The sequence below is a fragment of the Aspergillus foveolatus genome (assembly GCF_047715535.1).
Source record: "Aspergillus foveolatus strain CBS 279.81 unplaced genomic scaffold BDW70scaffold_32, whole genome shotgun sequence".
Lineage (NCBI taxonomy): Eukaryota > Fungi > Ascomycota > Eurotiomycetes > Eurotiales > Aspergillaceae > Aspergillus > Aspergillus foveolatus.
The window spans coordinates 220,578-247,942 of record NW_027396096.1 but is presented as its reverse complement, the minus strand read 5'-3'; the positions used below and the strand labels follow the sequence as shown (position 1 = coordinate 247,942).

Here is a 27,365-nt window from a genome sequence, read left to right as displayed (position 1 = left end):
AGACAGAAACACAGAACGTTCTTCGACGACGCGGTTGTATTGCTGACACGGCTTTGTCTCAAAAGGTGGGTTGAAGCTTCTCACACTGTAGCTGGTGTGCATGGACTATAATCAGATATCTGCGTCAATACTACATCTTTGAATGAATATATGTTCGCATTATTTACCGAGTCGATGTAGAGTCGCTGTAGAATTGCTGAGGAGCTGCTTGGATCACGGGCGCTGGCGACTGAGTGTCACTACCAGATAGATGCTTTGCATACTACAAATGCTTTCCCCAGCAAACGAACGTATTGTGAGGAATTTCCTTCATTAGCCTAAGGTCGCATCACGTCATGTCAAGTCCCGCATCCTGTCAAAACATTTATTGATAATATTGGACATTGAATTTGAGTCTCAAAGAGACTCCAGGAAAGGCTATGTACACTGTATACTGATTAAAAATCACGTGATTGCTGACAAAGAACAAACTGGGCTTCCATGGGCTTTTAGATAAAAGTTCCGTCCTCAATAGCTCAACTGACATCTGATGCAGACGTTTGTTCCGTGCAGCATCAGCAGCCTCACTATTCTCTGATTCCGGCGGCATCACTTGCCCCGGATGTACTCGTCAATGCAACAGGGCCGGCTCCTTTGGTCTCTCGCACGACCCTGTCGTTTCGTCGCGCACCGTCGATTTCCTGCAGCTGTCACGTCTCCGTTGCGTCGCTTCCATCTTTCGCAGACATGGCGGTCCTCGACGCCGTCTGATCCTAATAATTCCCGAGACTCGGTTCCCGAGAATGCCCACAGCGAAACGCCAGCGCTCAATGGCACCTTCAATCCAACTCATGCCGACGCCTCGATTGAACCAGTAGACCGGCAAAGCGCAAAGGATCCGGGTCCCTACGGGTCTCCCATTCGAAGGGCGCTCAGAAGTAGGAAGCGCTCCAAGGAACCAGTGGCCCCAACTGTCACGATCCCTGACTGGTTCCGCGAGCGGAATACGGTGCTCAGCCAGAGTTGGGCAGCAGAGACGCAACAACCGGTGAGAATCCGCGCCGTTGTACAAGATGATAAATCTTCTGCGGCTGGACTGTCTTCCGGAGGCAATGGGGAGGAGCCGCCTGCAGCCACTGGGCAGCCTCCCCTTGAACACCGCTACGCCTTGACCGACGCGTTGTGGGAGGAGCTGTGCGCCTCCGCAAGGGCCGGTTTACGACTCCCACCAGCAAAATACGCAACCGAGCCATCTGCGCGCAAATCACACCTTGTTCTTCATTATCCTGGCCCTGATGGGATTTTGTTTCTAGACGCAGTGATAAAGCGCCTTGCCGGGGAGCTCAGTGCAGATTTGGTGACGCTCAATGCTCAAGATATCGCCCAACTCTGCGTTGAGCAGGACTTAACAGACACTGGTAGAACATCGCCTATCCGACTCCTGGGCTATGAAGTGTTTCGGCCATCCGCTTCGAACTCGTGGCGAGAGTCTGGCGATGGGATGAATGAGGAAGATGAAGGCGAAACCGACGCGATGGTTCCAAGGAACTTACGCCCTGGTGGCATGGGCAGCCCAAAATTCATAACGATTGAGAGCGCCCGCGAACCGGGGGATATCCCTCTTCCCAACCTATTCGGTCTCAAGTCGCTGGTTGCGGCAATCAGCCCGTCAGATGGTTCTGTAGGCACCGCATCATCTCAACCGTCTTACGATCGAGTCGAGGAGAGGCGGCTTCAGCTTCTGCATAAACTCATCTCTCCTGGCGAACCTTCAGGACAGGCGCTCACTCCAACCGCGACCGACCAAGACGAATCTAATGACTTTGTCGAACCTAAACCAGAACAAAGGGGTGATATCATCGTCCAGGTTCAGGACTACGCTGAGATACAGAGTTCGCGTGAGGGCTCCAGATTTCTGAATTTACTACAGCAAGTAATCCAGGACCGGCGAAAGGACGGGCACCGGGTTTTATTTATTGGGACCGCAGCTCAAGACGTCCCTCCAGACTCGGATTCCTCCAGGTTACTTCAAAATGCATTTGACGACCAGTTCTCTCAAGTGGTCGTCGTCACGCCGGCCATGAGCACAGACATACGGGAAAAGACATTTGCGGAAGATCGGAAAAAACGGACACTTGAAGTCAACATCCGACACATCCAAAGCATGCTCCGAACACGGCTTGAGGATCAACCCTCGGCAGTGAAGGATGAAGTCTTTCAGAGTTCTTCTTGGCCACTAGATCCTTCTTCTTTAAAGGATTCGGGTCTTGATGAGCGATACTGGTCGTATAACCAAGTGCATTGGGCAGCGACACTTGCTCTTGGAAGTCTCCACGCCAATGAAGCCTTCGGTTTCGAACACATTCATCGCGGGCTCGAACTGTTACGAAGGACGGAACGAGTAAGGGACGAGTGGCTGCAAGAACGAACGCCCAAAGCAAGGTCTTCCGAAACCGAAAATAACCGTGAGCGGCTGATCTCGTCGCTGCGTAAAACTTGCAATTCGCATGAGAAGAAGTTGCTGAATGGCGTGGTTGATGCAAAAAGCATTCGCACTACTTTTGCTGATGTACATGTACCGCCCGAGACGATTGACGCACTCAAAACACTCACTTCCCTGTCCCTTATCCGTCCTGAAGCTTTCACCTACGGTGTGCTAGCTACGGACAAGATACCGGGTCTGCTTCTTTACGGACCGCCGGGCACTGGTAAAACTCTACTCGCAAAGGCCGTGGCTCGCGAAAGTGGTGCCACTGTGCTCGAGGTCAGTGGATCCGAGGTATATGATATGTATGTGGGTGAAGGGGAGAAGAACGTCAAGGCCATTTTCACACTAGCCAAAAAGCTCAATCCGTGTGTCGTTTTCATAGATGAGGCCGACGCTATCTTCTGTTCTCGTACTGGAGCCAGCAGCCGCACATCCCATCGGGAACTGATCAATCAATTCTTGCGAGAATGGGATGGAATGAACGACCTTTCAACCTTCATCATGGTCGCCACAAATAGGCCGTTCGACCTAGATGATGCAGTTCTCCGTCGTCTTCCTAGACGGCTGCTGGTGGACCTTCCTACAGAGCAAGACCGTTTGGCAATCCTGAAAATCCATCTCAAAGATGAAGCACTGGATGCCTCTGTCGACCTTGCCGAATTGGCACGTCGCACCCCGTTATACTCTGGTTCTGATCTGAAGAATCTCTGCGTGGCAGCCGCCTTGGCCTGCGTACGAGAAGAGAACGCTTTGGCACAACAGCATACAGGCGAAAACCCCTATCAGTACCCTGCAAGGCGAACGCTGACATGGGCGCATTTCACTCGGGGCATGGAAGAGATCAGCGCGTCCATTAGCGAAGACATGTCTTCCCTTTCGGCAATCCGGAAGTTTGATGAGCAGTTTGGAGACCGCAAAGGTCGGCGCAAGAAGAGCCCCGGGTGGGGATTCACAACGCATGTCAGTGACCAGGCTATACCAGATGCTGCCCGCGTGCGGACCTGAATGCAACAATTAGATACCCTAGAATGAGACTTGGACGGTGTTTTGGTTCGACAGTGTGTTTTGACAGGGCTTTCGGGAAGGGATGGTTCCGATCATGCGATGCCATTTGTACCACCACTAACTACTATCTCTTTCTACATGTATTAGCGATACGGCGGCTTGTACCAACAGAATCAACAGTTAGACTAAAAAGAGTATATACCATTCAGATTGCTTGGTCACCTGTAGTGGCGGCATTCGCAGACCCGCAGCCCTCGACATGTTTCGTCCAGGCAGAGGTTTCCGGCCTACTCGACAACTCATCTCGACCGCCGCTTTCCGCTTGGGAACCGTCTTCTGTGCATCATGAACTTTTCTCGTCGAATAAAAAAAATGACCATTGCCATTGCCAACTACCATCAGCTTGATATGTAAAGCGCAGCTTGGATCGACAGCTAGCTCGGTCTTTTGGACGTACCTCACCCATCGTCCCGCCTTGTTCTCCTCACGCGATCACCCCCTCACATCCTCTTCCCTCGCCTTCGTCTTTCGCCGCCGCCTTTCACTTCCTCACTTTCCTTTCTCGAGTCATCAAGCTCCCTCATCATGTCGTCCGAATCCCGGGATGAGGCGATCCGTGAAGCAAAGCGCTACGTCCGCGACGTAGTCCAGAATGACTGGTCTTTCGAGTTTTCTGCAAAGCCCGGTGCCCCGCCGCCAAAGTACCCTGCGAACCCAGAGCCCACGGAAGTACTGGAATGGCGACTCCGCGAATACGACAGCTCAGGATCGGAACTCGAGCCGCAGTTTTCGCCCGTCGGCAGTCCGGAGCGCGTGGACTTAGGCGACGCTTTTGATGCTTCTTCACCCCGGTCTGCGGGGTCACAACAGCGACGGCGCAAACGGCGCAGGCAGATGGAGGAGGAGATGAGCTGGAATGAAGGATTGCGTACGTGGTTGGAGAGACGGGATGCATGGTCGGGAGCCTTGTCCAGAGAGCAGGTTAGGATGTGGGAGCAGAAACACCAGTCAATGTCCACGAACGACGCGGAGTCTGGGGTTAAGGGTGGTAACGCCGCTACGGCGTCGGATACAGACGCCCAGAGCATCCCGGCATCTACAACATCTCGTCCGTTTGCTATACCGGCTACGGGCCCGGCTACTGGGGAGTCGTCGAATCTCGCATCGAGGACAGAGGCTCTGAACATCGCAGACAATCAAACCACACCGTTGCAAGCTCAACAAGCTCAAGATCAGAGCAGCGACATTCAACCACCAATTCCTAACGACAACGCAGGAAAACTTGAGGTCACTACCGATGCTATTCCGGAAATCCCAGTCCTTCCACAGCCTCTCTCCTCCGCTACCGCCGTTCCCACCGCAGAACCCCCTTCAACCACTACTACGACGTCCTCGACCCCCTCAACGGAAGACCATTTCTACGACCCTCTCATCCCTGTCGTCCCCTCCATGATTGCAACTTCAAATCCGATACGCGCCTCCATCACACCAGCAATGTACCCTTCCATCTACTCCAAGGTCGTCATCCAGGGCCTCACGCCCACAGTTCCCATTAACCTCGCCGACATGACTAAGGCCATGGTTCAGGGCTGGAAAGCGGACGGACAGTGGCCTCCAAAGCCTCAGAACCTAGTTCTTGCGAACGACGCCATCGTTCGGCCAAGTAACGCCTCGGCTACTAAGCACCCGGATACGCCCGCGATTCCTGCATCAGCATCGGGTGACAAGGACAGGCCGAGTTCGCCCGAATCGAAGCGCAAGTCGGGAATTGCGAGCACAGTTCGCAAGGTCTTGCATTTCTCGGGGTTTCAACACCATCCGTTTCATAGGCGTGGCTCTTCGAGCCAGAATATTTCACATCAGGAGGATCCTGCAGGAGCCGGCGTGGGGGCTGCTGAGGGCTCGTCGGTGGGTGCGAATGTTGAGCAAGGAGACAAATAAAAGCATGGCCGGGTACTGCATTACATTTTGTTGTCCGCGACTGTAAGCTACATCGGTATCAGGGCCATTTATTTATCTATCTCTTCTTCTTTCTGGTTCCCCTACCTTCAGCGTTTCTAAGAAGCAAGCGGGGACCACACTCACTCTATCTTATATTCCAATGTTTGGTTGGTGTAGGGAAAACCACTGCAAAACTATTTATTAAGGTTTATCTACTCAACGTCACAAAAAATATTACCACAAACTTCTTCCCGTTCCATGTTTACATCTACCTTTCACAAAGAAACGTGGAGCGAAGCAAACGAAAATGGCTTTCTGGTGGATCAAGTATAGACCTGATTCTTCAAGAATACTCGACACTAGGTACAGCATGACATGTAAACCAATAGGACCTTGATGCTTTTCACGACTAACTGCCAGTTCCATAGGTGTCGTCATGCCCCTAGATATATACTTTTGCAGTAAGCTGAACCGGGACACAAGCCCGGGAATTACTTGCACCTTCCAGACTACGCTTCGCGGCTGAGGATAGAAGGAGCGACCAAGACACGTGCAGCCCGGTGAGTCGTACCTGCCGTATTGGTTTGATACCTACTTAAGGGGCGCTATTGCTTACCAGAGCTCCACTTTCTGGATATGGGGATATGACATAACTTACTCGTGGCAGCATCCTAGGGCCTATGAAACTCTAGGGGAATCAAGATAGTTCCTCGAGCATACTTGCAGAGGGAAGTATAGAATGAGATGTCAGAATGGATGTGAGATAGCTTAACTGTAATTGCAAAGAAGAGATTGATGTCGTTGATATTTAACATCTATTTGGTGCTCGTTCACGTCGTTATATAACTAGTCAGGTAGAGAACAGACTCCCATTAAACAACAAGTACTTCTTCCTTCCATTCCCAGGAAAGATTAGTTTGCAGGTGACCACCCACATCTTTGCTCTCTCCAAACAGATCCAAACTATCCAGCGCACATAAAAGCGCCGTTGCAGCGTCACTCACCTCCTTCTCGGGAAGACTGTCTAGCTTCGCGGATATCGATGCGTCAATAGTCACTTCTTGCGGCGCGTGCGCTCCACGCCTCGTGAAGTAGTACTTGCCCTGGTGGCGGGACCAGCTTTCGTTAATGTAGGTCTGAAGCTCTCTGGTTGCAGAGACGGCGAGGTCGCTGGTAATAGGGTGCAAGACTTCCAGAGTAGGGGTGAGGCTGATGTGTGGTTCTGGAGATTGTTGCGATCGAGGTTGGAGACAGGCGATTATGAATATGGAGAGTTTCTGAAAAGCGCGGATCTGCGCTAACAGGTGGCTCGTTGTGCTCGTGTCTGCGACCAGACGGTCTATATAGTCGACCACCGGGAGGGAAGATGTTATCATCTCGAGAAAAGCAGTAGTGGTGATCAGCACCTCGGGCTGAGTGAGCATGTTAGCGTCTATTATTATGCGGTGGAGAGCCCTATATGCCGACTCGAAGATTGCACAGAAGATGTCGATGACTGATGAGACACAGGCTGAGTCTGTGGTGTCGATACTGAAAAGCAGCTCTTGGAATACTCGAGTAATAGTCTCAATGATTGGCCGGCTAAGGATCCATGCAGCACCGTTGGTGAAGGTCGTAGCAAGGTACGCAGGGAAGACACCTTGCAGAAGGGTTGCTCGCAAGGTGGGTTGTTTCAGTTTCCCAGTTTCGTAGGTATTTTTCATAGACTCACACAGCTGGTCGACGAAGTACGTTTGCTCGGCATCAAGGGCGGCTCGTTCTGAAACACTTTGAATGAAGATAACGAGTGTTTTCGCAACTTTGGCGGACGAGAGCTTGGGTTCGTAGCTTCGCAGACGGGCAACAATGTATAACGGATCCTTGGATGGCAGAGGGAATGTAGCAGTGTCTGTGAAGAATGGGTCGATAGGGCAGATATCCCTTGTATGCTGCTGCAAGAAGCCGACAATTCTCTGGACGAACTTTACGTAGGCTCCTTTGGCCTCCGCCTCGCCATTGCCCAGCTCCTGGTAATTCGATTTCATGGACGACATCATCTTCTGGATAACTTCTCTGTAATCCTGCCGCGTGGTTGAGAGGTCAGCAGATTTCATATCGTCAAGGTTTTGGACATGAACGCGCATGTTAGACAAAACACATGAGATGAGTGACAGGCGGCGCTGACTTAGATCCGAAAGTGTTATTGAGTATCGTTCTTCCTTCGGGTTTTGCGAGAATGGGAGGTTCCTCAGCAAAGGATCCTCTGTATTCCAATTCAGGATTGCCTCGGTGAAGCGGTGTTGAAACTTGAGCATTGATACTCTTTCAACCAAACTTGACAGCCACATTCCAAGGATCTGAGCCTTACATTCCGATAAGATCTCGCTGTCCTTCTCAATACACTTCGCCAGAAACTGGGGAGTAAATTTCCTGGTCTGCGGTGTCCAGCGAAGGGCCAGCCAAGAGTCAGCTTCGTACGGGCTTAAATAGCTGTCCCAGCGCCGCAATTTGTGCTTCACAAGGGCGTGTGCCATAGACGACCAGCAGTCGACGACTCCCATAAGGACAGCATCATCAGGACAACGATCGTCGCCAAAGCAGTTCGAAACCAGACGTGATACCGCAGGATGGAATACCTGTTCCACATGCTCTACCCCTGGGGTAATCGGCGGAGATTCGTAACCGTAGACAGCTTCGATATCAGTCCAATCTCCATAATCTTGACTGTCCTCATCAGCTGAGATCAAAGTGTTCGCCGAGTTCGTGGTCGACGAGCCTGTCAGCGAGCCGCATTTCTGAAGGTACATGACAATAACCTGGAGTCCCTCCAATACAGTTGCATTTAACCGAGTCGTGCGGCTATCGAAAAGGTCTAATATTAACTTGATAGGCGTCTGAGACACAATCTTCTGAGCATGCTCCAAGGAAGGTGCGGATTTGATCGCACTCTGAAGCCCCTGTAGAGCCGTCTTCAGTAGGGATTCAATCTGCCGCTGGTTCTGAGCAACTGTCCTGTCAATCAGCTGTTGCGAGAAATTATTTCCGCCGTCAATCTGTGCCTCAATTTCTTTTCGGGCTAGGCTGTGCTGCTTCAGGAACTCGGTAACAAAGTAGCCATGCCACTCGGCGAAGGGCTCTAGTCCAGATATATCCTCTTTTGTGGACAACTTAAATCTAGCGAGCCGCGTCCATGTCCGCAAACTGATTTTGCAGGTTTCGCGGTGGGAGGTGGCAGGGTGGACTAGGTCTTTGATTGTTCCCAGCCGAGGACGGCACCCATCAGGAACAGACGAGTACAAGACGCAAAGGAGATCATGATGATTTCTCAAAGCATTCAAGTCAGCTTGGTGGATGGGCTGTTCTTTGGGATAATCCCGGCCATGGTTCGGTAGCAATCGCCAAGTATAATTCCGGATCCTCTTCTTATCATAGGCTTTTGTGAGGAAACGCAACCCGCTCGCAAGTATCTTCAGCAAGATATGGAAGCACGAGTCACCTGGCAGAATCTGGAATGAAGGATTACCGTCAAGTTCATCAAGGAAGGCAGGCGATTTGTAGCTCTCTTCTAACTTCAAATCGTACAAAGTCCGTTTAGCAAAAAAGTCGTAGAGGGTGTCGAGAATTGGTTTGCAATCGCGCCAACCCCAGCCATTGATGAGAATAAAGCACCTTTGAAACAGGACTCGGCAGTAGCTATAGTAAGAAATAGGGCGAGACTCTAAATCCGCCTCATCGCTCTCGAGAACCGGACGCAAAAGCCGCTTTACAACGGTCCAGTTGTCGTGACCACCCTGGAAACGGGAGCCAATGCGAGAAATCCCATGAACATCGATCTCTTGTAGGGGGAGGGTTGTAAGAACCTGTTGCCATCCACTTTCCAGGATGCCAATATCCTTCTCAGTGCTTTTAGCATCTACCTCTGGGCATGCCTCTGCCACAAAGTCTTCCAGGCAGCCTCTGAATCTGTCAGCGCTGCATAGAACGTGCCGAACAATGACATAGGCTTCAACAATCGGATGATCATCCTTTATTCCCTCCTCTTGTAATTTTCTCTGCTTACTCGCGGCGAGGAACTTCCGAAGGCATTCTTGCCCCGCTTGATTCGATATAAGAGTGATAACTTGTCTCGAGGCCGACTTTGCTAGATTGATTGTCTCATGCTTAATAGTCTGGTTCACAAGACTATGGCTAGCAACCTGGCAAACTTGGTTTGCGAACACGACGTTGTACGATGCGACCTTCACAAACTGCTCTGCATTACACCCGGTGGCAGCAATTGTGTCTGCTAAAAATTCCAAGAGTTTTGCAATTAGGCTGTTTGCTCTTGTCACGAACCCGGCTCTATCAATGGGGTCAATGAATGATAGCGCTTCGGACGCGTACCTAATCACGGCTCTGTATGCAGCGTATGCAGAATCAGGCATGTTTCGCGAAATATCTCCAAGACCTCCATCCGTCTTCGCGGTTTCCGCGGATTCGAGAATTTTGTCAAACACCAAACCGAGCTGGGAAGAGACCGAGTCATCCCAGGCGTCCCATCGCATAAAACGATCACCAAGTTGGAAATGGGAGGAACTGGTGTTCTTGTCAAGATCACGTCTGGTGATATTAAGGGAGCGAGAGAACTCTCCGCTACCAATGAATGTGGACTCGTGAAAGAAAATTCCCGAGTGTAGGGGATTAACATCAAAATCAACAGAGTATGCTGTTCTGAAGTGCCTCAGTTGCCCAGCTCCCCTGCCTTGAGGAAGCTGTGCCGTGCTTTCGGTGGGGAGTTCTGTAGCTTTGAGATTTGGAGAGAAAAAGTCTTCGATACTTGTCGTAAGGTCGATGCGTTTCGGTTGTCGCTTCCTCAATTGACGAGGCCGTGGAGCACCAGCTGATTTAGGAGCGTGAACTTGCTTGTCAATCTCAATAGTAGTTGGAGGAACGCCTCGAAGAATAGAATGACCTTGCTGTCTCTCGCTAGTAGAAAGAAACCGGTTCAGAGGCAGCCTTTCATCACGGGCCAACATGGCAAGTGACCTCTGCAATGACGAGCGTTGCCTTGCCATGCTGTCATGGCTGTCAAATTCCGGCACAACAGGACGTGGGCTAATTCTGCTCAGTGAAGTTACCGCGAGGTTTCGTTGGATAATCCAGGCATTGCCTCGCCGTTGCTGTGCAGGTTTCATTACAGTCCCACGAGTGCTTGTTGCAATGTTCGAAGGAGCATTTACTGCCAGGACATTCTCCTCGGTAGCATTGTCGTACCTTGTCGGGGTTGCGTGCTGGACACCATTCGAGAGAGCATTCACTGTTGGTGAAATCTCTTTCGCAGCTATACCGTGCCTCATCAGAGTCGCTTGTCGAGTCTCACCCCGATCACGCTCCTTCGCCCTCTTCGCGCTTAGGCCGTTGAAGATCTGTCTTGCATTTGCAGACAGACCCCGCAGGGGCTGTCTTCGATGAGTCTGACTCGGTACTAGGGGCAAGGTGGTTTGCTGCATGCGCCCTAGACGCCATTCGCGCAACGAGGCATTGGCATCTTCTGTATCCAGTCTAGAATTCAGCCTAATCACCTTGCGGGACGGGCTACATCTCCCCCGATCCTCGCGGTAACGTGCTTTTCTCGCGGCAATTCTCAAAAATTGAGGCTGTTTATTTCGAGGCACTGATGCGACATCGGGAGCATCCAAGATCCCCAGTCTGGGGGGCTTTTGAGACGACCTTTTTTTCCTTTGTCCTCTGTACATAGGATCCGTGAGCCTCGCTTGCCGTTCTAAGCGTGGCTTCTTTGATTGACCACCGGTGCGAACTTCGTCTCCCTCCTGTCCTCTGCGCTTTTTGGCACGCTTTCGGCTCTTGGAGAGAAGAGTGTTGCGAGGTGCTGTCGGAAACATATAGTCGATTTGGTTATCTTCAGGTATGTCTCCATCAGGCCAGAGCTCTTGATCAAGTGATGAATCTTCGAACCCAAACCATCTAGCTATGTTCTGTTGCGGGTCATCTATGTCCTCGGCGTTATCAGAAATATCGCTACTCTCCTCGTTATTCTCTTCAGCGAGCTGCCTTAAAGACAGGAGATGCTCCCTCGCGCTAGACGGGGCCGACGAGTGGGCTTTCTTCGTTATCTTTCTCGCGATGCCTTTAGTAGCTTCTGTCTCCAGCCTAGCCATTCTATCATTATTGCGTTGTGTAGCACCTGAAACCCCTTTCTGCTTCTGCTGGTCCAGTCGCAACCATGAAGCCGGGAGGACGCCTTTGATCTTCTTCTGAAATCTTCGGACAATGGCCTCCTCATCATTCAGATCAGAACCCGAACTGCTGCTTGGGGATACTGACCTAATAGTCCCTGCAATATCTGATTGTTGGTCAAGTCCGCTTTCATCATCGTCTAAGAGAATGGGTTCAAAATTGTCATGAGCCCTTTTCCTTGTTCCTGTCCGAGGCGTAGCGACGGGAGGCGAGAATCTAAGCGGAAACTGAGCCCCTGTATCCTTCTGCATGGGTGGGGAGGAGACACTGTCCGAGCACAAGGGGCTGCCGATGTCGAAGATCGAGGAAGCATCAGGGTTCGAGGATGATACGTTATCAACCACTACCTGCGGCGGAGCTGGCCGAGGCGCTGAGAGATATCTTTGGCGTTGGCGCTCATCTCCAGGTCCTACCACCCTGCGTCTTTTCGGCGAGCGCTGCCCGGTGCTGCGCGCAGAGTGTTTCGGCTGTCGATCAATCCGCCTATCGCCGCTCTTAACTGTGTCTTCTTTCGGTCGCAGTCGAGTGTCTAGAGGAGACGACAGGATGTACTGAAGCCCCGTCGTTTGCGAGTCCGAAGTTGAGCCTGCATCATCGCCAAAGTCTTGTCCCTGACTCTCATCGTCTGCAGCGCGAGCTGGTTGTAAACTCTGCTGAGGAAGGCGTACAGGCTTTAGGCCCCTGGCTTTCATAAGGCTTTTGTATTTTGCATCTTCAAGAAGATAAGGGTGTAGTTGAATGGGATTGCGTTGTCGGAGCGACCTTCTTTCCGGCTGATCCAACTGTTGTAATATATCTTCAGGTATATCGAGAGGGGGTAAAAGATCTTCAATAGTCTGGTCCAACGCTTCACGCCGCTGCTGCTGCTGCTCTTCCATCTCTCCTAAGATGGAGGAGCGAGGGGATGACAACGGTGAGGACAAAGGAGAGCTTTCCAGCGCCCTCTGCGCGTTCTTGTTTTGCGAACGGGGCTGGCTGGGCACCTTGGCTTTGGGCGGAGGCGTAACTGCGGTCGCATACGAGGTCTGTTTGCGCCAGGGATGATAGTCCCTTTGCAACAGATCGGGAGAAGAGCTCGGGATATCCCAAAAATCATGCTGTTGTTTAGGTCGTGGCGTCGACGAGCCATTTCCGCCAATTGTGGATGAGCCATTAGAAGACCGAGTGCTAACAGACTTCTTCCTTTCAATAGACCTAACCTCTTCTGCCGCACTTATTCCCAAATCCGGTTCAGCTTCTTCGTCATCGTCACCTGGCGTCCGCAATCGTCTGTCCGGTAAAAGCAAAGGAAAATCCATATCCTCGTCGACAGGCGCAACTGTCTCCACGATAATATCAGCACCGTCGCGATCATCCTTCCCAGCACCAGTATTACCACCACGAATATCTGCATCGTCCCGTTGTTGGCTGTTTACCCCATCGCTCCCATTATGATGATCGTCTCGAGTCGGTTCAGCGACCTCCTCATTCCGCAGAGCGCTAACAACGACAGAGACATTGTTGCCACTCTTAGTAGTTGTATCCAGCATCAACCCCATCTCCTGGCTATCGAACCCATCTTCCTCGTCCGAATCCGGCACAAACCCTCGTTCCCGCCACGACTCCATTTGCATCCTCGGACGCGCTGGCCCATGTCTCTAGAGTTCCATTCTTCGGAAACCGCCTCTTAAATAGAACCCGACAATCGGGGAAGTGTGCTGGCCAAATATGGTAAATGGCAGCCTGACGTCTTTGTTGTACGTGAACGATGTTGATGGGATGGATGGTTGGTTTGTCTAGACGCGTCGGAACCGAAATTATGCGGAAGACGCGACGGACATTAAATTGGCGCTCATTTGGCGAACTTCCGGGCCAGTTCCCGCCCGCCTTAGGCTACCTTAGCCAGAGGCCCAGCTCGACAATCTTCCTTCACTTCCTCAGCAACACAACTACTTCATCATGAGTCGGAATTTTATCCCCGTCGTTTTGGCCGTCGTAATGGGCGTCGGAACAGGTACGATTCCTTTAAAATCATCGAACCGAACAGCTCAATGTTCCGAACTGACATCTATCTCCGTGCAGGGTACTACACTTTCCAGCCCGCATTGAGGGAACTCCAGAGCAATAAGGGAACTATAGCAAGGTCTCCGCCTGGGTATGTTGGCGGCCCGGAAGCGAATGCGCCTTACTGATAAAGACGAGTGATAGAAGCCAGAGTCTCCCCGCAGCGCAACAATCAGAGCAGCAGTCGCAACAGACCGTCTCTACCTTAACATCTACGCCTACGCCAACAGAAAGTAATACTGGAAAATAAGGTGTCAGTATTCTACCGTTAATATGGCCCGACGACGCTTGGAAATCTTTGAGTGGTAATGACTATGGACTGTCTGGGTTCTAGAACCGGGTCAGGTCAATCCCTTCGGGTACTGGCTCTAGCTCTGGCTCTACGATAATGCTTCTGGGGCATTCAGGTCTCCTGATAACTTGGGTAGACACTCTAAGTCTATCCGTTGGCACACTTACGATACTTCATCGTGTTATACAAGTTGCTAACACTATAGGCAGGCTAAGGTTGCTCTTAGCGCGGAGTCACCCACGCATAGCGTACAACGGTAAAACCGGGCGAGCGAATGTAGACTATTTCATGCACATAAGACAATGTATTATATAATCTGGGACATGCAAGCCCTGAATAGTATCGTGATGACCGGTTCCCAGCTGAACTCCTCTTCCAAGTGCAAATGAGCGGATAACCTTTCCTGCTACGCATGCCAAAACCGATACGCCGAATCCCGAGTGCGCCTATGGTTAAGGCGCCGTCCGTCAATCGTGTACTCATATTTCCTCAACGAGTTTCCTTGGGGTTCCTCCAAAGATACGCCCTGGGGGCGTCCCAATCCACTCCTCCGGCACCGCGACACGGCTGCCTTCACGGCCACTAATCCATCGCACCATGGTCGGGTCCACGAAATCCGTTTCCGCCGCTGCTTCCTGATCCGCAGCGGCGTTTTCGGCCGCTTCAGCAGCAGGGATTCGACCACGTCGCTTTGGCGCCTGTTTACGTAAAAGTCTGTTGATTGTATCCATCTATGTCATGTTAGCATTGTTGAGATAGTAAAGACCTGAGGGCTTATAGTTCGTGCCTTCTCCTCTTCGTTTCGCTTCTCGCTGAGATTTTTCCGGCGACGAGCCATTTCGGCACGGCGCATTGCTCGTTCTTCCGCAGTCAGGTGTTTCTTGATTTGCGGTTCTGTACCAGGTCAGCCATCGCAGTCTTATGATGTGATAGCCTAAACTAACCCATTGGGAGTTGCAGGAAGTCATTGCCCAAGGAACCTCTTTGTCGTTTGGTCAATTTGCTCATATCCGGCATTTCACCGTCGCTGTCGAGCTCCTCGTCTTCTTCGTCCTCATCCTGCTCGCCGGTTTCATCCATGTTGAGCGTCACTCCTTCTTCTTGGTCATCGGCTTCGCCATCCGCATTCGAATCGGGTTCTGATAGCTCCTCCTCATCCTCTTCATCGTCTTCTTCATCAAGTTCCATCTCTTTTTCCTCAACACTCTTTACTGGCTTCCCTCTAGGCGCAGATGTTACAGCAGCCTTGGCGTGTCTTCTTGATGCTGGCGGCTGAGGTGGAGCGTCATCCATATCCACATCGCCATCTGCGTCTGCATCCTCATCTTCATCATCTTCTCCAGGCGCATCTTCATCATCAACTTCGTCTTCTTCCTGGTCATCTAAGTCTTGCTCTTCTTCTTCTTCGTCGCTGGTGTTTATCTCCACGAGCTTCTTCTTTGACCTGCTCGTGCGCGGGCCAGTGACAATAGGGTTATCAGTAAAAACATTATGCGAGCGCCTCGCCGCTGCGCTTCGCGAGCTGCCACTAGTCGCTTCCCGAAGCTTGCTAGATGGCATCCTGACTGTAAGATGAATGGATTTCCGACTGCCCTCGGGAGACTCTGATGGAGCCCGTACCACTGTCACAGATGGCAGCAGCTGGGTAGAACGGGATTGACGAGTTGACCTGGTACTCATATTAGTTTCTATCGCTGAAGGATCATCCCGCCCAATGCGGGCACGAAGTGAACGTCGCAGGGACATGGTAGACAATGGATAATTTGCGTCGCTCGAAATGACAGAAAAGGCAACGGTCAAGAAAAGGTCGCGGTGTGGATTGGCCAGTCCAACAAACGATGTTTAGAGGAACAAACAAAGAACGTGTGGAGGGGTCTGGGAAGCAAAGTGTTGAATCGGGAAGAAAGAGTGAGGATGGGGAGTTCGGTGGCAGAGAATAGAACTCGAATTATATTGCCGCTATTAACGACAACCCGCGCAGTGTCATGGGTGAAATGAGTAGCAAGTACGCATGCACTTTAAGATCGACCAAGGCATCCACAGGCCAGTCCACTTCATTGGGGGGGAAGCAGAAGATGCAATCCGGGAAGCCACAGTGCATCAACCCCTATCTATCGCGTCGTTCATGCGCCGCTTGAACGCTTGAAACGAACATCGACGATGGAGCCAATGAGAGCATTCTAGGCCAGTCGCAACACCAGATGGTGAGAGACGGACAGCTCAAGCGTTGCAGTCACCAGGATGGTGCGATTGGGTTGACCAGGGCCGGGTAAATCGGGGGCCTCGACCGTTGGACGGGACCGGAGAGGAAAGGACGGGTGATATTGAGGACAAAGAATTCATCCACAGGTTTTGAAGTTGGGCAGATTTTCACGGTGTCCATTGCGATAAAAATGATACGGCAGGGAGACTCAAGTACTCACGCAGAAGAGAGACCTTGGCCAGCAACTTGCAAGCGCTGTTCTGATCGGCTGACCGGCCAAGAGGTGTCTGGGCAGAGTTTCCGGTCTAATTTGGGGGAAGCAGTGTGACTCGAGGGGCTCCGTGCCACCAGTGATCAATACAAGAGTAAAAAATCTTCTTTCGATTAAAGAGGCTGGGCCGACTACTTTTAAGATGTACTTTAATCTTTGTCAGATGGCGATCTATTAACTAAGTCCGCGTTCTGCCAGGCGGTGTACTGTCAGTCTCCACGATCGGCTGTTCTGATCTAGTGCTAATACTGATACTCCGTTGCGCGATGGTAGCTCGTCCACATTAGCCCGAGTCACGCCCTGCTTTTCTTGTCAAAAATTGAGTTCATGTACACTATGCTGCCCTTCTTACATCTATCCCAATGCAGTACACGCACCATAACCCTTTGAATAAGAAAAGAGGCCAGCACACCACAAGCTTTTTTTAGATAATTTCGTCAATACGTTGCAGCTGACCAATCGACTTGTCTCCGTGGCGCAACTGGTTAGCGCGTCTGACTGTTAGGAGGAATCCTTGGTCATCAGGAGGTTGACAGTTCGAGCCTGTCCGGGGACGTTTTTTTATTTTGTTCCTGCTTCTGTGGATTCCGTCGCGACATGTTGGTGGGACCTTTTTTTAAATGGGGAATACGCAAGTACATATATGTCTTCTAAATCATCACGTCTGCTCTGCCAATCAATATTTGACTCAGTGGAGGACAAGGTATAGTTCGATGTAACATCCGTCAAGACAAGGCAGGTACGTAGGGACCCCCAAGTATTGACCTCGCGTATGTCCTGGGCATTACCCAACCATTACTAGTATTTTATGAATTTAACCTGTCTTTCCACTTTGGAAGGGTGGTAATGGCAGCCGCCGTTGTGGTCAAGAGAGGTGTTAGGAGGGGGAGGGGGGGGAATCTCTACGTCTTCCAGGGGTGCGCTGCTTAGGGATGCTGGTGATCGAGGCGTTTGTATGTTTCATAAGCCAGTAAGGAGGTCGCTCATGTTGGTTGGTTGCACTTACCGGATAAAGATGGATTTGATGGAATACAAGTTCTGGGTGACGAGGGCTCTGCGCTAAGTTGAAGAGGATGGTGTTTGACATAAGAACAATAGTACGGCCAGAGCGATACGCTCAGTACCTTATGACATACTTGGGTTATGCCTGATGCGCCGTCACTACGCAAGTAGCTCCATTTGCGTCTTTACAGATTGAGCGGCCCTTATTTCGAGGATTCTGATTCATTGTTATATACCTCTCAAGTTCTCAACGGTAAAAGGTGCAGACCAGGAGCAGCGAGGTGAACCAGCAACCCACCAGACCAGACATTAAGCACTGATTATGTCCAATTCTAGTTTGAGAAGCTGCTCAACAGCTTTTGTTCTTCTCGCCTAGTCGTTATACGCCGCTTCAATATGGTCGCGGGTGAAGTGACCTCGGTATAGCTGAGCGGTATAATACCACTGAAATATGATACACAAGCTGAAAGCTGTTATGTCAGTACGCTCCTCACTGGGACACCGACATGCCGATATTGCGACATACCGCGGGAATAACCTACAATAACGGAGTTCCAAAAGCTCCGCATGCCAAGGTAATGTTCTCCAGTCCACTGACAACGCCCGTCCCTATATCTAGAGCCAGAACACGCTTGTCGAAATCCACCACCGCATAGCGATCATCCTCGCTGGCGAAGATGAACATGATGGGAAAAGCGGCGGCCCAGGTGAGTGTGGAAGTCACTAGCGTGATAGTCCCTGCCTTGGGTGGCCGTGCATCGGTTGTCGATACCGGCTTTGAGCCAGCGAGGAAGAAGAGGAAAAATTGGAGCGATGCCTGCTGCATTTCAGCATTGCGTGGATATAATAACATCGGGTGGTTAACACGATGCGATGAATGAGGACATACCACTGCAATATTGTAGGAAGCTGAAGATCGCAGTGGGCTAGGAGGAGCTTTCGCAACCACTGCAGCAGCCAGACCGAGAACCAGGATAGAGAATATCCAGATCCCCACAGCGAATGAGCTGCGTCTCTCATGGTAATGTTTGACGGGGTTTGCAAGCTTCCCCAGTTGGCTGTTTTGCGTTGCATTTGACGGTGGCATGGCTTTTAATTTTCTGCTTTTCCTATTATGGCTTGTTCGTAGATAGCTCTTATATGCGACATCTGGTATTCTGGGTGCCAGACTAATGCTGGGCAAGCGGTGCACGAAAGGTATATAAATCATCTACGAAGGAGAAAAGGACCACTGCAAAGGCGGTTCATGTGCCAACTGACCAATTGAACCTAGCCTCGCGGCCAGTCGAACTAGAGCTCGTATTCAGGCTTGGACTTCTATGTTGGTCAGAACACGGGACTCTGCCACTCTGGGCGTATTGATTTTGAAGCCGTTTCAGCCCTGCAAGGCACTCGCAATCTGATATCGAGATCTTAGCCACATTGCGTAAGCAATGCATTTGCCCTTCATTCGAAGTTTACAGGATCATTCCGGAGTTGTACCAACTGGCGTTCGATAAGGCACATACCGTCCAAGCGGAAGCCTGGGGACTGCCTCTGGTATCGCGGACTTTCGAGGTACAATAAGCTCACGTGGTGAAGCTTGTCAGCATTTACAGCTAGGCCATAAAAACCAATTGGCGATATGCCGGTCCTTATATTCCAACAAAGCTCACCGGCCAAGATCAGACCATATACGGGCTATATATTCCAAGTAGCTGACATTGAGGCGAGGCTCTATGGAGCATAGACCCTTGGTAGGGTTGGATAGGGCTTGGTACCCAGTTACTTAAGCTATAACAGGGCCAGCATAATCTCCCATACACTGCACGCCAACTATGAGTTCATACAGTCAGTTTGGCCATCACATTGCTCATCACAGACAAATGGCAAAAGTATTGGACAGACTTAATTTGTTTCATAATGATTGAAAACTCGAAATTAAAGTGTCCGTCTTCGTGGCGCAACTGGTTAGCGCGTCTGACTGTTAGGAGAAATCCTCGGTTATCAGGAGGTTGACAGTTCGAGCCTGTCCGAGGACGAATTTTTTTGCGTATGCAATACGTTCAGATTGCTAGTCTTCTGAAGACGAGCTGTATGTATTGGTGTGATCACTATGGAAGAGGCATTGCACAAATAATTTCTGCTTTGAATGGCGGCATAGACCAAGTCCCGTGACAGACTATGAATGACCACTCCTCGCATGGAAAATGCCACCGGATGGTTTGCGGAATGGCCAGAAGTGTTTCAGGGCATCGCTCGACGTGATATCGACGGTTCTTAACCCTTGTTACAAAAATTCCAAATATATCAACGGGCAGAATTGAAAAAAATCATGCCGTCCCCGGACAGGCTCGAACTGTCAACCTCCTGATAACCGAGGATTTCTCCTAACAGTCAGACGCGCTAACCAGTTGCGCCACGGAGACTGGTTATTGAGATTTACGTGCGATCTATGTATTTATATAGCAAAACCAATAGCGTCCGGACCGAATACAGGGAGCCGAGGTTGAATATCAACCTCACATGGATCTTAGCCGGTCCTGCTTGTCCATCGATTCGACTCCAACCTCACGTACATCCTTTCCTGCGTGAACTATACCTCCTTGCTCTCCGCAACTCTTCGAGTTTGACTAGCTATGTCTGACTCTAATTCCAAACCCTCGATTCCGAAATGGCAACAGCAGGATTCCGGTTCTTCGCCGTCCACCTCCGATGACAAGAATGCCAATTACGGCGATCGTTCAACACTACTAGAACAAGCCTCCAGCTTCCTACAACACGACTCAATCCGGGACGCTCCTACAGATCGCAAGATTGCCTTCTTGGAGTCGAAAGGTCTCACAGCTACCGAGATTGAAGGTCTACTGGGCGTATCGCGGAACGCGGAGGCGAGCAGCAGCAGCAGCGGCGGCGACAACTCAAGCGAGGAGAGAAAGAGCACGTCCGCGTCGAGCACAGAGACATTCAATCAAGCTGGTTCAAAATCGACGCCACCAACACCACCCTCAAACTCGAGATTAGTCAACTCGACGCCCCGCGACGTTCCCCCTATCATCACCTACCCCGAGTTTCTCCTTCACCAGTCCAAACCTCCACCTTTGGTCACTCTCCGCAGCGTTCTCTATACCCTTTACGCCGCTGCGGGCCTCGGTGCCACTCTATATGGTGCAGGTGAATACCTGGTAAAACCAATGCTCGCAGCCCTCACGGACGCGCGCCATGACCTTGCCCAGACAACTGAGGAGAACCTCAAGAAACTCAACGAGAAACTGGAACTTAACGTCTCCCAGCTACCACCTAGCCTGATTACGAAATCCACCACATCGGTCGGCGATGCCACTGAAGAGGACATCGAATCCATAACGTCCGATCCCACTGAGCTCTTCCATCGCGACATCGGCACCCAAACATCCCAAGACCTTATTCAAACTTCTTCTGCCACATCCACATCCGCTACAATAGAATCTACATTTAGTGACCCAACAACGGTTGTGACAACGCACCAGAAACGCCTCGAAACGATCGGCTCCCACCTCCGCGAGCTCGAAGACGCCCAGTCCCAGTCCAGCACTCTACATGACACAACCCGCAGCCGTATCAACGACCTCCAACATTACCTTGACAGGCTTATGTACTCCAAAAACTCATACTCCTACTCCTCGACGATGGGATATGGCAGCTACAGTACTCCTGGCCTTGACTCGGGCGGTGGTGCTGCACTGGGTGTGGGAAAAGCCGAGGAAGATGCCATCTCGAATTTTAGGGCTGAGATTCGCGGTGTCAAGGGGGCTTTGCTTAGTGCAAGGAACTTTCCTTCGGGGAGGAGCGTGGGTTTGAGGTCTTCGTATGTGAGATGATGTGTTGGTGGATGGCCACGGTTATGGACAAGATAGTGCTTGTTTTATCATTTTTATACTCCCGACTCGATGTCTAGCGATTACGCGTGTTTCTGGTTTCGAACACAGCCTGGTATAGTCGAATGACACAATAGTTTCTCATTCCGACGCTGTCTGTCGTTATCCTTGTTTGTCCTAGTGGCATTCTTATCGACAAGTAGTCATTCCCTATTCTCCCGTCTCGTGCAGCAATAACAGGGCTATTATCTGATTGTAGCAATGTTCCACTCGCTGATCTGTGCGATATATAGGGGTGATGCCCCCCCCTCATGGCTATTTATTTGTTCGTAGGGAAGTATATTACGTCGAGAGTATCGTTCCATTCGCGTAATTCCTCGGAAGCGCGCATTTGTAAATCAACGGGATGTAAAGCTGTTGGGCCCCTACCAACTAGATGGCGACATGCCTACCTTTATTTCAAGTATTTATATTCCAGCAGCCTGGACCACCACACCGCGTCCACCGCGCTAATCAAACCAACCATTTATTTCTGCTTATATCATCTAGTGAAAAACGAGAAGAAAAGCGAAGCATTAATATAACATTGACAAGTGAAGTAGATATGTGAAGAAAACATCCGGGCAATCATTCACCAGTTGCCCATCAATACACTTACCAGAGAATGCGAAGAATAGCCGGCCCTAATACATTCCTCACACATGGATGCTGGCACTGATATAATTCACTAATTTAAGGAGTCACTTTACTCATGCTAATGAGACGCTTCACACCGACCTGTAGATATAAGATTAGCATAAGAAGATGTTAGCAAACGGTAGGAAAGTACTATACCATCCAGTTACCGCACTCATCAGTCCTGTTCGTCATGATATCAATGTGGATTGTACGAGCAGTCTCGTAGTCACGTGCCTGGATGGCGCGGGCGAGCTGCACCATGTCCTGAACGGTGTTGGGCTTGAGAAGATCTTCATTGTTGAGGTGGTCGAAAAGGAAGTTTAGCCTCCGCTCTGCGTCATCGACCTGAGCCTTGAAGGAGGATGGGGCCCGAGCTTTGACGCGCTGCATGTCCTCGGAGAGGATCTCAAAGATAGGCCGTGCCTCGGCAGGGATGTGGGAGCGGTCACCGGGGGCTATGAAGATTAGAGATATAACTCGGATAAGGAAGTCAAGGTTGGACTCACGGTATTTTGGAGGCGCAGGGGTGGCCTTCTTTACAGAAGAGGCTGTGCTTGGCCGAGATCCCGCGCTCTGAGGCGGTGGTACTTGCTGGACTGCCGGCTGCATGGGTGGCGGTGTGCTGGGAGCATAAGGGTTGGCTGCTAGAGGCTGTGCAGGTGGTGGAGGGGCATAGGGAGAAGCAGCAGCCTGGGGAGGGGGAGGAACAGGAGCCCGCGTCTGGAGCTGTGGGCTGGCCGCCTGGGCCGCCGGGCTCGGCGCGTACCGATTTGACGGAGGAGGGATAGTCGGCGGCGCGTTATAAGGAGATGACCCACGGGGGATTGACGCTGGCGGTGCCATTGAGCCAACCGACGGCGACTGCGGCACAGCAGCATAGGGGTTGGCGGGTGGGGGTGGTACGGCGGAGAGCGGATTTGGTGGGGCTTGGCCTGCTGACGGTGGTGAAGTCATCCGTGGAGGCGGAGGAACGCCCTTCGGTGGAGGTGGAACTGACGGTGTCCGCTGAGGACCAGAACCTGCAGGGGGAGGGCCCTGACTAACGGCTGGCGACTGGTTGGGGAACGGAGAGGAAATGGTTGCACTGGACGCGGGCGTTCCTCGGCGCGACACGGGCTGCTTTGCAAAGCCTTCGGGCAAGTCGTTCCATGCGGGCAGATTCTTAGCGGTAGTGTACGTGGTGACGGTTGCCGGAGATTGGCTCGAGGCCCGGGGTGGAGGGGGCACGCCGCCTACCGACTGATGAGGAGCACCGAAGGATTGTTGCCTCGGCTGGTACCCTGCGGCAGGGGCATAACTACCACCCGCTGGCGCGTAGGGATTTGTGGGTTGTGAGGGAGCCGCAGCCGACGGCGCATATGGGTTTGCAGCAGCGGCAGTGGGAGCATAAGGATTGGAAGCAGCGGCAGGAGGAGCATAGGGGTTTGCAGCTGGAGCCGGAGGAGCGTATGAAGTTGGGGTGGCAGCCCGGGCCCCTGCGGAGAAAGTTGTAGGGGGCTGATATGCAGCTGGCTGGGGAAGAGGCTTGTTCGAAACGACCCTGGCGGTAGAGGTTGCGGGTTGAGCTCTGGTAGTCGGCTGCCTCATCGCTAGCTTGATACGGTTTCTCGCAATCTCTGCCTCAGGATGTTTCTCGGGAACAAGATCGAGGTACTTCTGAGCAACCTGTAGACGTCCGTGAGTCGCAACAACATCGGCATACTCAATGTACTTGTCGTAGAGCACGCTGAGCTTCCAGTCGGAATCCTTGGTACGTTCAGAGTCCTCGAACTTCGTGACTTGACGGAAGATTGTCACTTTCTCGATCAATGACTGAAGAGCGCGAACGTGAATAGAGAAACTGGAATCGTCAGCAGCCGTTTCGATGGCCGCCTGCTCATTCTCGCGCTGTTCCTCAATCCAGATCGAGACCACCTTCTCCAATTTTGAACCGGCAAGGTAGCAGAGCGAGGCGTCTTTGCGGATTGCTTTGTCGCCCGTGTTTCGAATTTGTTCCTCGAGACGGTCACCGAGGGCATCGCAGAGATCGGCGAAGTCCTTTTCGTCCGCGAATGTGCAGAGAGTAACCATGATCTCCTTCCAGTTGGACAGATCGGCATTGTATACAACATCCCAGAGGTTCTTGCCGACGACGGAAGCCAGTAAGCGTACGTAGTTGGGGCTCTCCGTCTGCTTGGAGAAGTAGTGCTCCTGCGCTTTTTCGATGCACTTCTGTCCACCAACAATAGCAATCATGAACGCATCGGACATTCGGTCCTCTTTGAGAGCGTGGTCAAGCGCTTTCTCGAAGTCGCCCAAGAGCAGTGCCCTAGTAATGTTCTTGTCGGCTTCGGACTCTTCACCATTGAAAATCTGGAAGGGGTTGTTCGTCTTCGCGCCCTTGGATGCGGCAAGGTCAGATAGGAAGTTATCGTCGGGACTAGCGTCAAACATTGATTGCAGGCGCTTATGCTTCTTTGCTCCCGGCCCGCGGGACTCTTTTGGGGCCGCCTCCCCGTTAACTTCATCTTCTTTGCTCAGCCCAAGTTTGGCCAATCCCTCGGACACATCTTCTGCCTGGTCATTGAAACCAAGATATTCCACCAGGCCCTTTCGAGGACTATCAGAAAGCAAAGCATCAATTACCCTCCAGTCAGACCTTTCTTCCTCGGTAGCAGCGCTCGTGATCCTGTTCTCGCAGATGCTCTTGAGATCACCCTCCTTAAGTGCGGACTCGAAGGTCTCAGTGGACTTTCCTACTGCCTCATCGACTTCAAAAGGAGTGATCTTAATCTTTGAAGCACGCCCACCTTTCTCGAGCAAGTTGACAGAGACCACCCGGCCGCCAAAACCAAAGGTCGAACTGCAAGGTCTCTCCAGCCATTTTGGGGCCTTTGGTAGCGAGAAACTCGAGACCTGGGGCTGACTCTGAGCTTTGGCGAAGAAATCCTCCCCGTCAAGAGCCTGGTTCTGGTCTGCGACGGCTTTGGCAGTTTCAGTGCTGGTGTTCTGAATAGTCTGGATCGAGATCCTGCCGTCAAATGAAGCCGTAGCGAAGAAGTTGGGATTGCGAGGGTTCCATCGGGTTTGGAACGTCCAGTTTGTAACGACAGGGAATTCACCGTACGAAACCCCAGTCTGGGGGTTCCAGCAAATTGTGCGGTTGTCTTTGCCGGAGGAAAGAAGCAGATCGGCGTCTTGGTTACACCAAGAAAGCGACAAGACACCGGCCTCGTGTCCACGGAGGGTCTATGTATTGTTAGAAATGGAGATGTTAACCCAAGGAGCTTGTTTACGTACCCTCTCTGGCGCATGTGAATTCCTCAGATCCCAGAGATTGATTATAGGGTCTGATTCATGTGGTGTTGCCGTCACGAGCTTCGTAGGCTGCATGTTGTTAAGCATTTCCGTCAACGGCAACGTGAGGGCGCGGTCCTACCTTTGTGGGATCCCAAGCAACAGCGCTGACAGCTTTCCGTCCCATATTGTTGAGAGTCAAGCTCTCTTTTCTCGTCTTGACATCCCACACGGTAACAAATCCTGCGCTGCTACCAGTAACCAGGATATGTGCCACCTTCTTATTCCAGTCTAAACATTCGATGTCGTCCGCGCGGGCGGTAGAGCTTCCCAGTCGGTAGGGGTTCTCGAGGTCATTGAGATCAGAGATGTACAGCTATGCAGCGTTAGTACTAGTCCCTGGCAAATTCTCCACATTTTCTACACAGACCTCTCCCTTGGCACCTCCTGTAGCTAGTAAGCTCGAATGCCTGGGGTTAAACTGTAGGGCCTTGATGGCCCCTGAGTGTTTCGAGCTCTTTGATAATACCGCGTCACTTGTTCCATCAGCACCTTCATCATCACAATGAAGCCCACGCTCACAAACCTTGCACCACTTAGCAGCTTGTCAGCGTCCCATAAACCAAGGGATCCGCTCTCGAGACCACCAGCAATGATTCCCCGCGAGTTCTCTTCGGAATCAGTCCAAGCGAGGTCGTTGAACCTATGCAAGCATCAATTAGTCCATCTCCTTGCAAGCGGGTGGCCGCAGGTTTATTGTCCATACATACCCCGAGTCGGTGTCAATCTTCGCTACAGGCTGCAGCTCCGCACCAGCATCCTCATTGCCCAAGGCCAAATCCCAAAGCTCTAGACATGTTTCGTTCGAGAAATCAGCATCAACGGCTCCAGCTCGCGTTCCGGTAGCAATCAATGGCGATGCCGCCCCGGGAGACCAAGCGAATGTGGCCGTCCGGGGAATCTCCCTCAGACGCACCATGCTGAGAGTAGGGGTCTGCTGGTGTGGGGGTATAGATAGGGAGTGTAAGGTCGTTCAGGCGGTATGCTCTTGATATTGAGCACGAAAGGGCTGTACAAAGATATAGTGATGTAACTCAACAAGGAATTTCCCCTCTAATCGAGAGCCGAGGGGTGCATGGACGGAAGAGCGATCGAGTCGTCCTGTGCAGTGCAGTCCAGCACCTGCTCAACCAAGCCAAGTGTCCTCCGGGGGACCAGGTTCGAGGCTAAACCCGGTTTGGAATTCGCCAAAACTCCCAAACTGTATCACGTGATTGATATCAGATTGCCCGCTTCAAGACTGGAGGTAGGGAAAAGCTTCCACCGCAACGTTGATATATTCGGGTTTGCACATTTGATCATAGTCACAATGAGCGAAAAGACTCGTCTGAAGTGTACAGTTTACGTCGGAGGACTCGACCAAGCTGTGTCCGTACAGACCCTGGCCGAGGCGTTTGTACCCTTCGGAGAGGTCGTTGATATTACGCTTCCGAAACCCGACCTGCCCAACTCTAATGACAATCACCGAGGGTTTGGATACGTGGAGTTTGATTTGCCGGAAGATGCGAAAGAAGCGATCGACAACATGGACGGGAGCGAGTTGTACGGACGTACGATAAAAGTTGCCCCAGCCAAACCGCAAAAGGATGCCAATGAAGGCCTCGGAAGCAAGACAGCGATCTGGGAACAGGTATGTCTACGTGCACGTACAAATTTTGCATATATTGATTGCTAATCCTAAACAGGAGGGCTATTTGTCTAAATATGCCGTGAGTGAAGAAGATAAGCTGGCGGCCGAGGAGTCAAAAATGGAAGATAGCGGCCCCTCAGAAGACCCAATACGACGGCTGGAAGAGTTAGACGTTGCAGGACCAAAGCCTGAATGAATGAAATATACGACATGAAAGCCGTGGGAAGTCAGGCGTTAGTAATATTGCGAGATATTACCCCATCAGAACCCTTTGTTCAAAGCCATACTATATACAGGCGCTCCGACCCCGAGCCTAAGATTCTCGGAATATCACCCTCCTACTACTTCCCGTGACATCAATTTGCCCGTGGATAATACATATCGACAACACAGAAAGAACAGGAAAGCTCAGATTGGCCATTGCATGGAACCAAAAATGTGTTGG

At 51.4% G+C, this 27,365-nt stretch overlaps 10 protein-coding genes and 3 non-coding genes across 13 annotated transcripts; 8 read left to right on the top strand and 5 right to left on the bottom strand.

Moving 5' to 3' along the window:
* The first annotated feature begins 429 nt into the window (after positions 1-429).
* BDW70DRAFT_138437 (ATP-binding protein) lies at positions 430-3,682 on the top strand. Its single transcript, XM_073737219.1, has one exon. The coding sequence runs from the start codon at positions 602-604 to the stop codon at positions 3,470-3,472; it is 2,871 nt and encodes a 956-aa protein (XP_073594989.1). The 5' UTR covers positions 430-601; the 3' UTR covers positions 3,473-3,682.
* Positions 3,677-5,664, top strand: BDW70DRAFT_138435 (DUF4050 domain-containing protein). The gene has a single exon (XM_073737218.1). The coding sequence runs from the start codon at positions 4,058-4,060 to the stop codon at positions 5,411-5,413; it is 1,356 nt and encodes a 451-aa protein (XP_073594988.1). The 5' UTR covers positions 3,677-4,057; the 3' UTR covers positions 5,414-5,664.
* Positions 5,665-6,285: 621 nt separating this feature from the next.
* BDW70DRAFT_169029 (uncharacterized protein) lies at positions 6,286-13,236 on the bottom strand (the record flags this gene model as incomplete). Its single annotated transcript, XM_073742597.1, has 3 exons — positions 6,286-10,175; positions 10,209-10,688; positions 10,752-13,236. The coding sequence occupies 3 exons, from the start codon at positions 13,234-13,236 to the stop codon at positions 6,286-6,288; spliced, it is 6,855 nt and encodes a 2,284-aa protein (XP_073594987.1).
* Positions 13,237-13,567: 331 nt separating this feature from the next.
* BDW70DRAFT_161009 (uncharacterized protein) lies at positions 13,568-13,922 on the top strand (the record flags this gene model as incomplete). The annotated part of the gene is made up of 3 exons (XM_073740928.1): positions 13,568-13,622; positions 13,691-13,763; positions 13,817-13,922. 3 exons carry the CDS (start codon positions 13,568-13,570, stop codon positions 13,920-13,922), a joined length of 234 nt encoding a protein of 77 aa, XP_073594986.1.
* A 3-nt stretch (positions 13,923-13,925) lies between these two features.
* Positions 13,926-14,402, top strand: BDW70DRAFT_71790 (uncharacterized protein). The gene is made up of 2 exons (XM_073744660.1): positions 13,926-14,268; positions 14,327-14,402. The coding sequence occupies exons 1-2, from the start codon at positions 14,061-14,063 to the stop codon at positions 14,359-14,361; spliced, it is 243 nt and encodes an 80-aa protein (XP_073594985.1). The 5' UTR covers positions 13,926-14,060; the 3' UTR covers positions 14,362-14,402.
* Positions 14,362-16,042, bottom strand: BDW70DRAFT_71786 (PAPA-1-like domain-containing protein). Its single transcript, XM_073744659.1, has 3 exons — positions 14,909-16,042; positions 14,752-14,858; positions 14,362-14,695 (listed from the first exon to the last, which is right to left on the bottom strand). The coding sequence occupies exons 1-3, from the start codon at positions 15,708-15,710 to the stop codon at positions 14,444-14,446; spliced, it is 1,161 nt and encodes a 386-aa protein (XP_073594984.1). The 5' UTR covers positions 15,711-16,042; the 3' UTR covers positions 14,362-14,443.
* Positions 16,043-16,904: 862 nt separating this feature from the next.
* BDW70DRAFT_t123 lies at positions 16,905-16,994 on the top strand. Its single transcript has one exon. It is a non-coding gene; the product is annotated as a tRNA-Asn (tRNA).
* A 706-nt stretch (positions 16,995-17,700) lies between these two features.
* Positions 17,701-18,626, bottom strand: BDW70DRAFT_138431 (uncharacterized protein). Its single transcript, XM_073737217.1, has 3 exons — positions 18,330-18,626; positions 17,983-18,257; positions 17,701-17,903 (listed from the first exon to the last, which is right to left on the bottom strand). Exons 1-3 carry the CDS (start codon positions 18,525-18,527, stop codon positions 17,813-17,815), a joined length of 564 nt encoding a protein of 187 aa, XP_073594983.1. The 5' UTR covers positions 18,528-18,626; the 3' UTR covers positions 17,701-17,812.
* A 745-nt stretch (positions 18,627-19,371) lies between these two features.
* BDW70DRAFT_t124 lies at positions 19,372-19,461 on the top strand. The gene has a single exon. It is a non-coding gene; the product is annotated as a tRNA-Asn (tRNA).
* A 297-nt stretch (positions 19,462-19,758) lies between these two features.
* BDW70DRAFT_t122 lies at positions 19,759-19,848 on the bottom strand. Its single transcript has one exon. It is a non-coding gene; the product is annotated as a tRNA-Asn (tRNA).
* Positions 19,849-19,993: 145 nt separating this feature from the next.
* Positions 19,994-21,415, top strand: BDW70DRAFT_71773 (peroxisomal membrane protein PEX14). Its single transcript, XM_073744658.1, has one exon. It carries the CDS (start codon positions 20,059-20,061, stop codon positions 21,277-21,279), a length of 1,221 nt encoding a protein of 406 aa, XP_073594982.1. The 5' UTR covers positions 19,994-20,058; the 3' UTR covers positions 21,280-21,415.
* Positions 21,416-21,934: 519 nt separating this feature from the next.
* On the bottom strand, positions 21,935-26,529 carry sec31 (putative protein transport protein (SEC31)). The gene is made up of 8 exons (XM_073744657.1): positions 26,001-26,529; positions 25,817-25,933; positions 25,661-25,766; positions 25,373-25,606; positions 25,234-25,320; positions 22,461-25,182; positions 22,111-22,409; positions 21,935-22,053 (listed from the first exon to the last, which is right to left on the bottom strand). The coding sequence occupies exons 1-8, from the start codon at positions 26,207-26,209 to the stop codon at positions 22,009-22,011; spliced, it is 3,819 nt and encodes a 1,272-aa protein (XP_073594981.1). The 5' UTR covers positions 26,210-26,529; the 3' UTR covers positions 21,935-22,008.
* A 70-nt stretch (positions 26,530-26,599) lies between these two features.
* Positions 26,600-27,116, top strand: BDW70DRAFT_161004 (RNA-binding protein; the record flags this gene model as incomplete). Its single annotated transcript, XM_073740927.1, has 2 exons — positions 26,600-26,920; positions 26,976-27,116. 2 exons carry the CDS (start codon positions 26,600-26,602, stop codon positions 27,114-27,116), a joined length of 462 nt encoding a protein of 153 aa, XP_073594980.1.
* Positions 27,117-27,365: the final 249 nt, after the last annotated feature.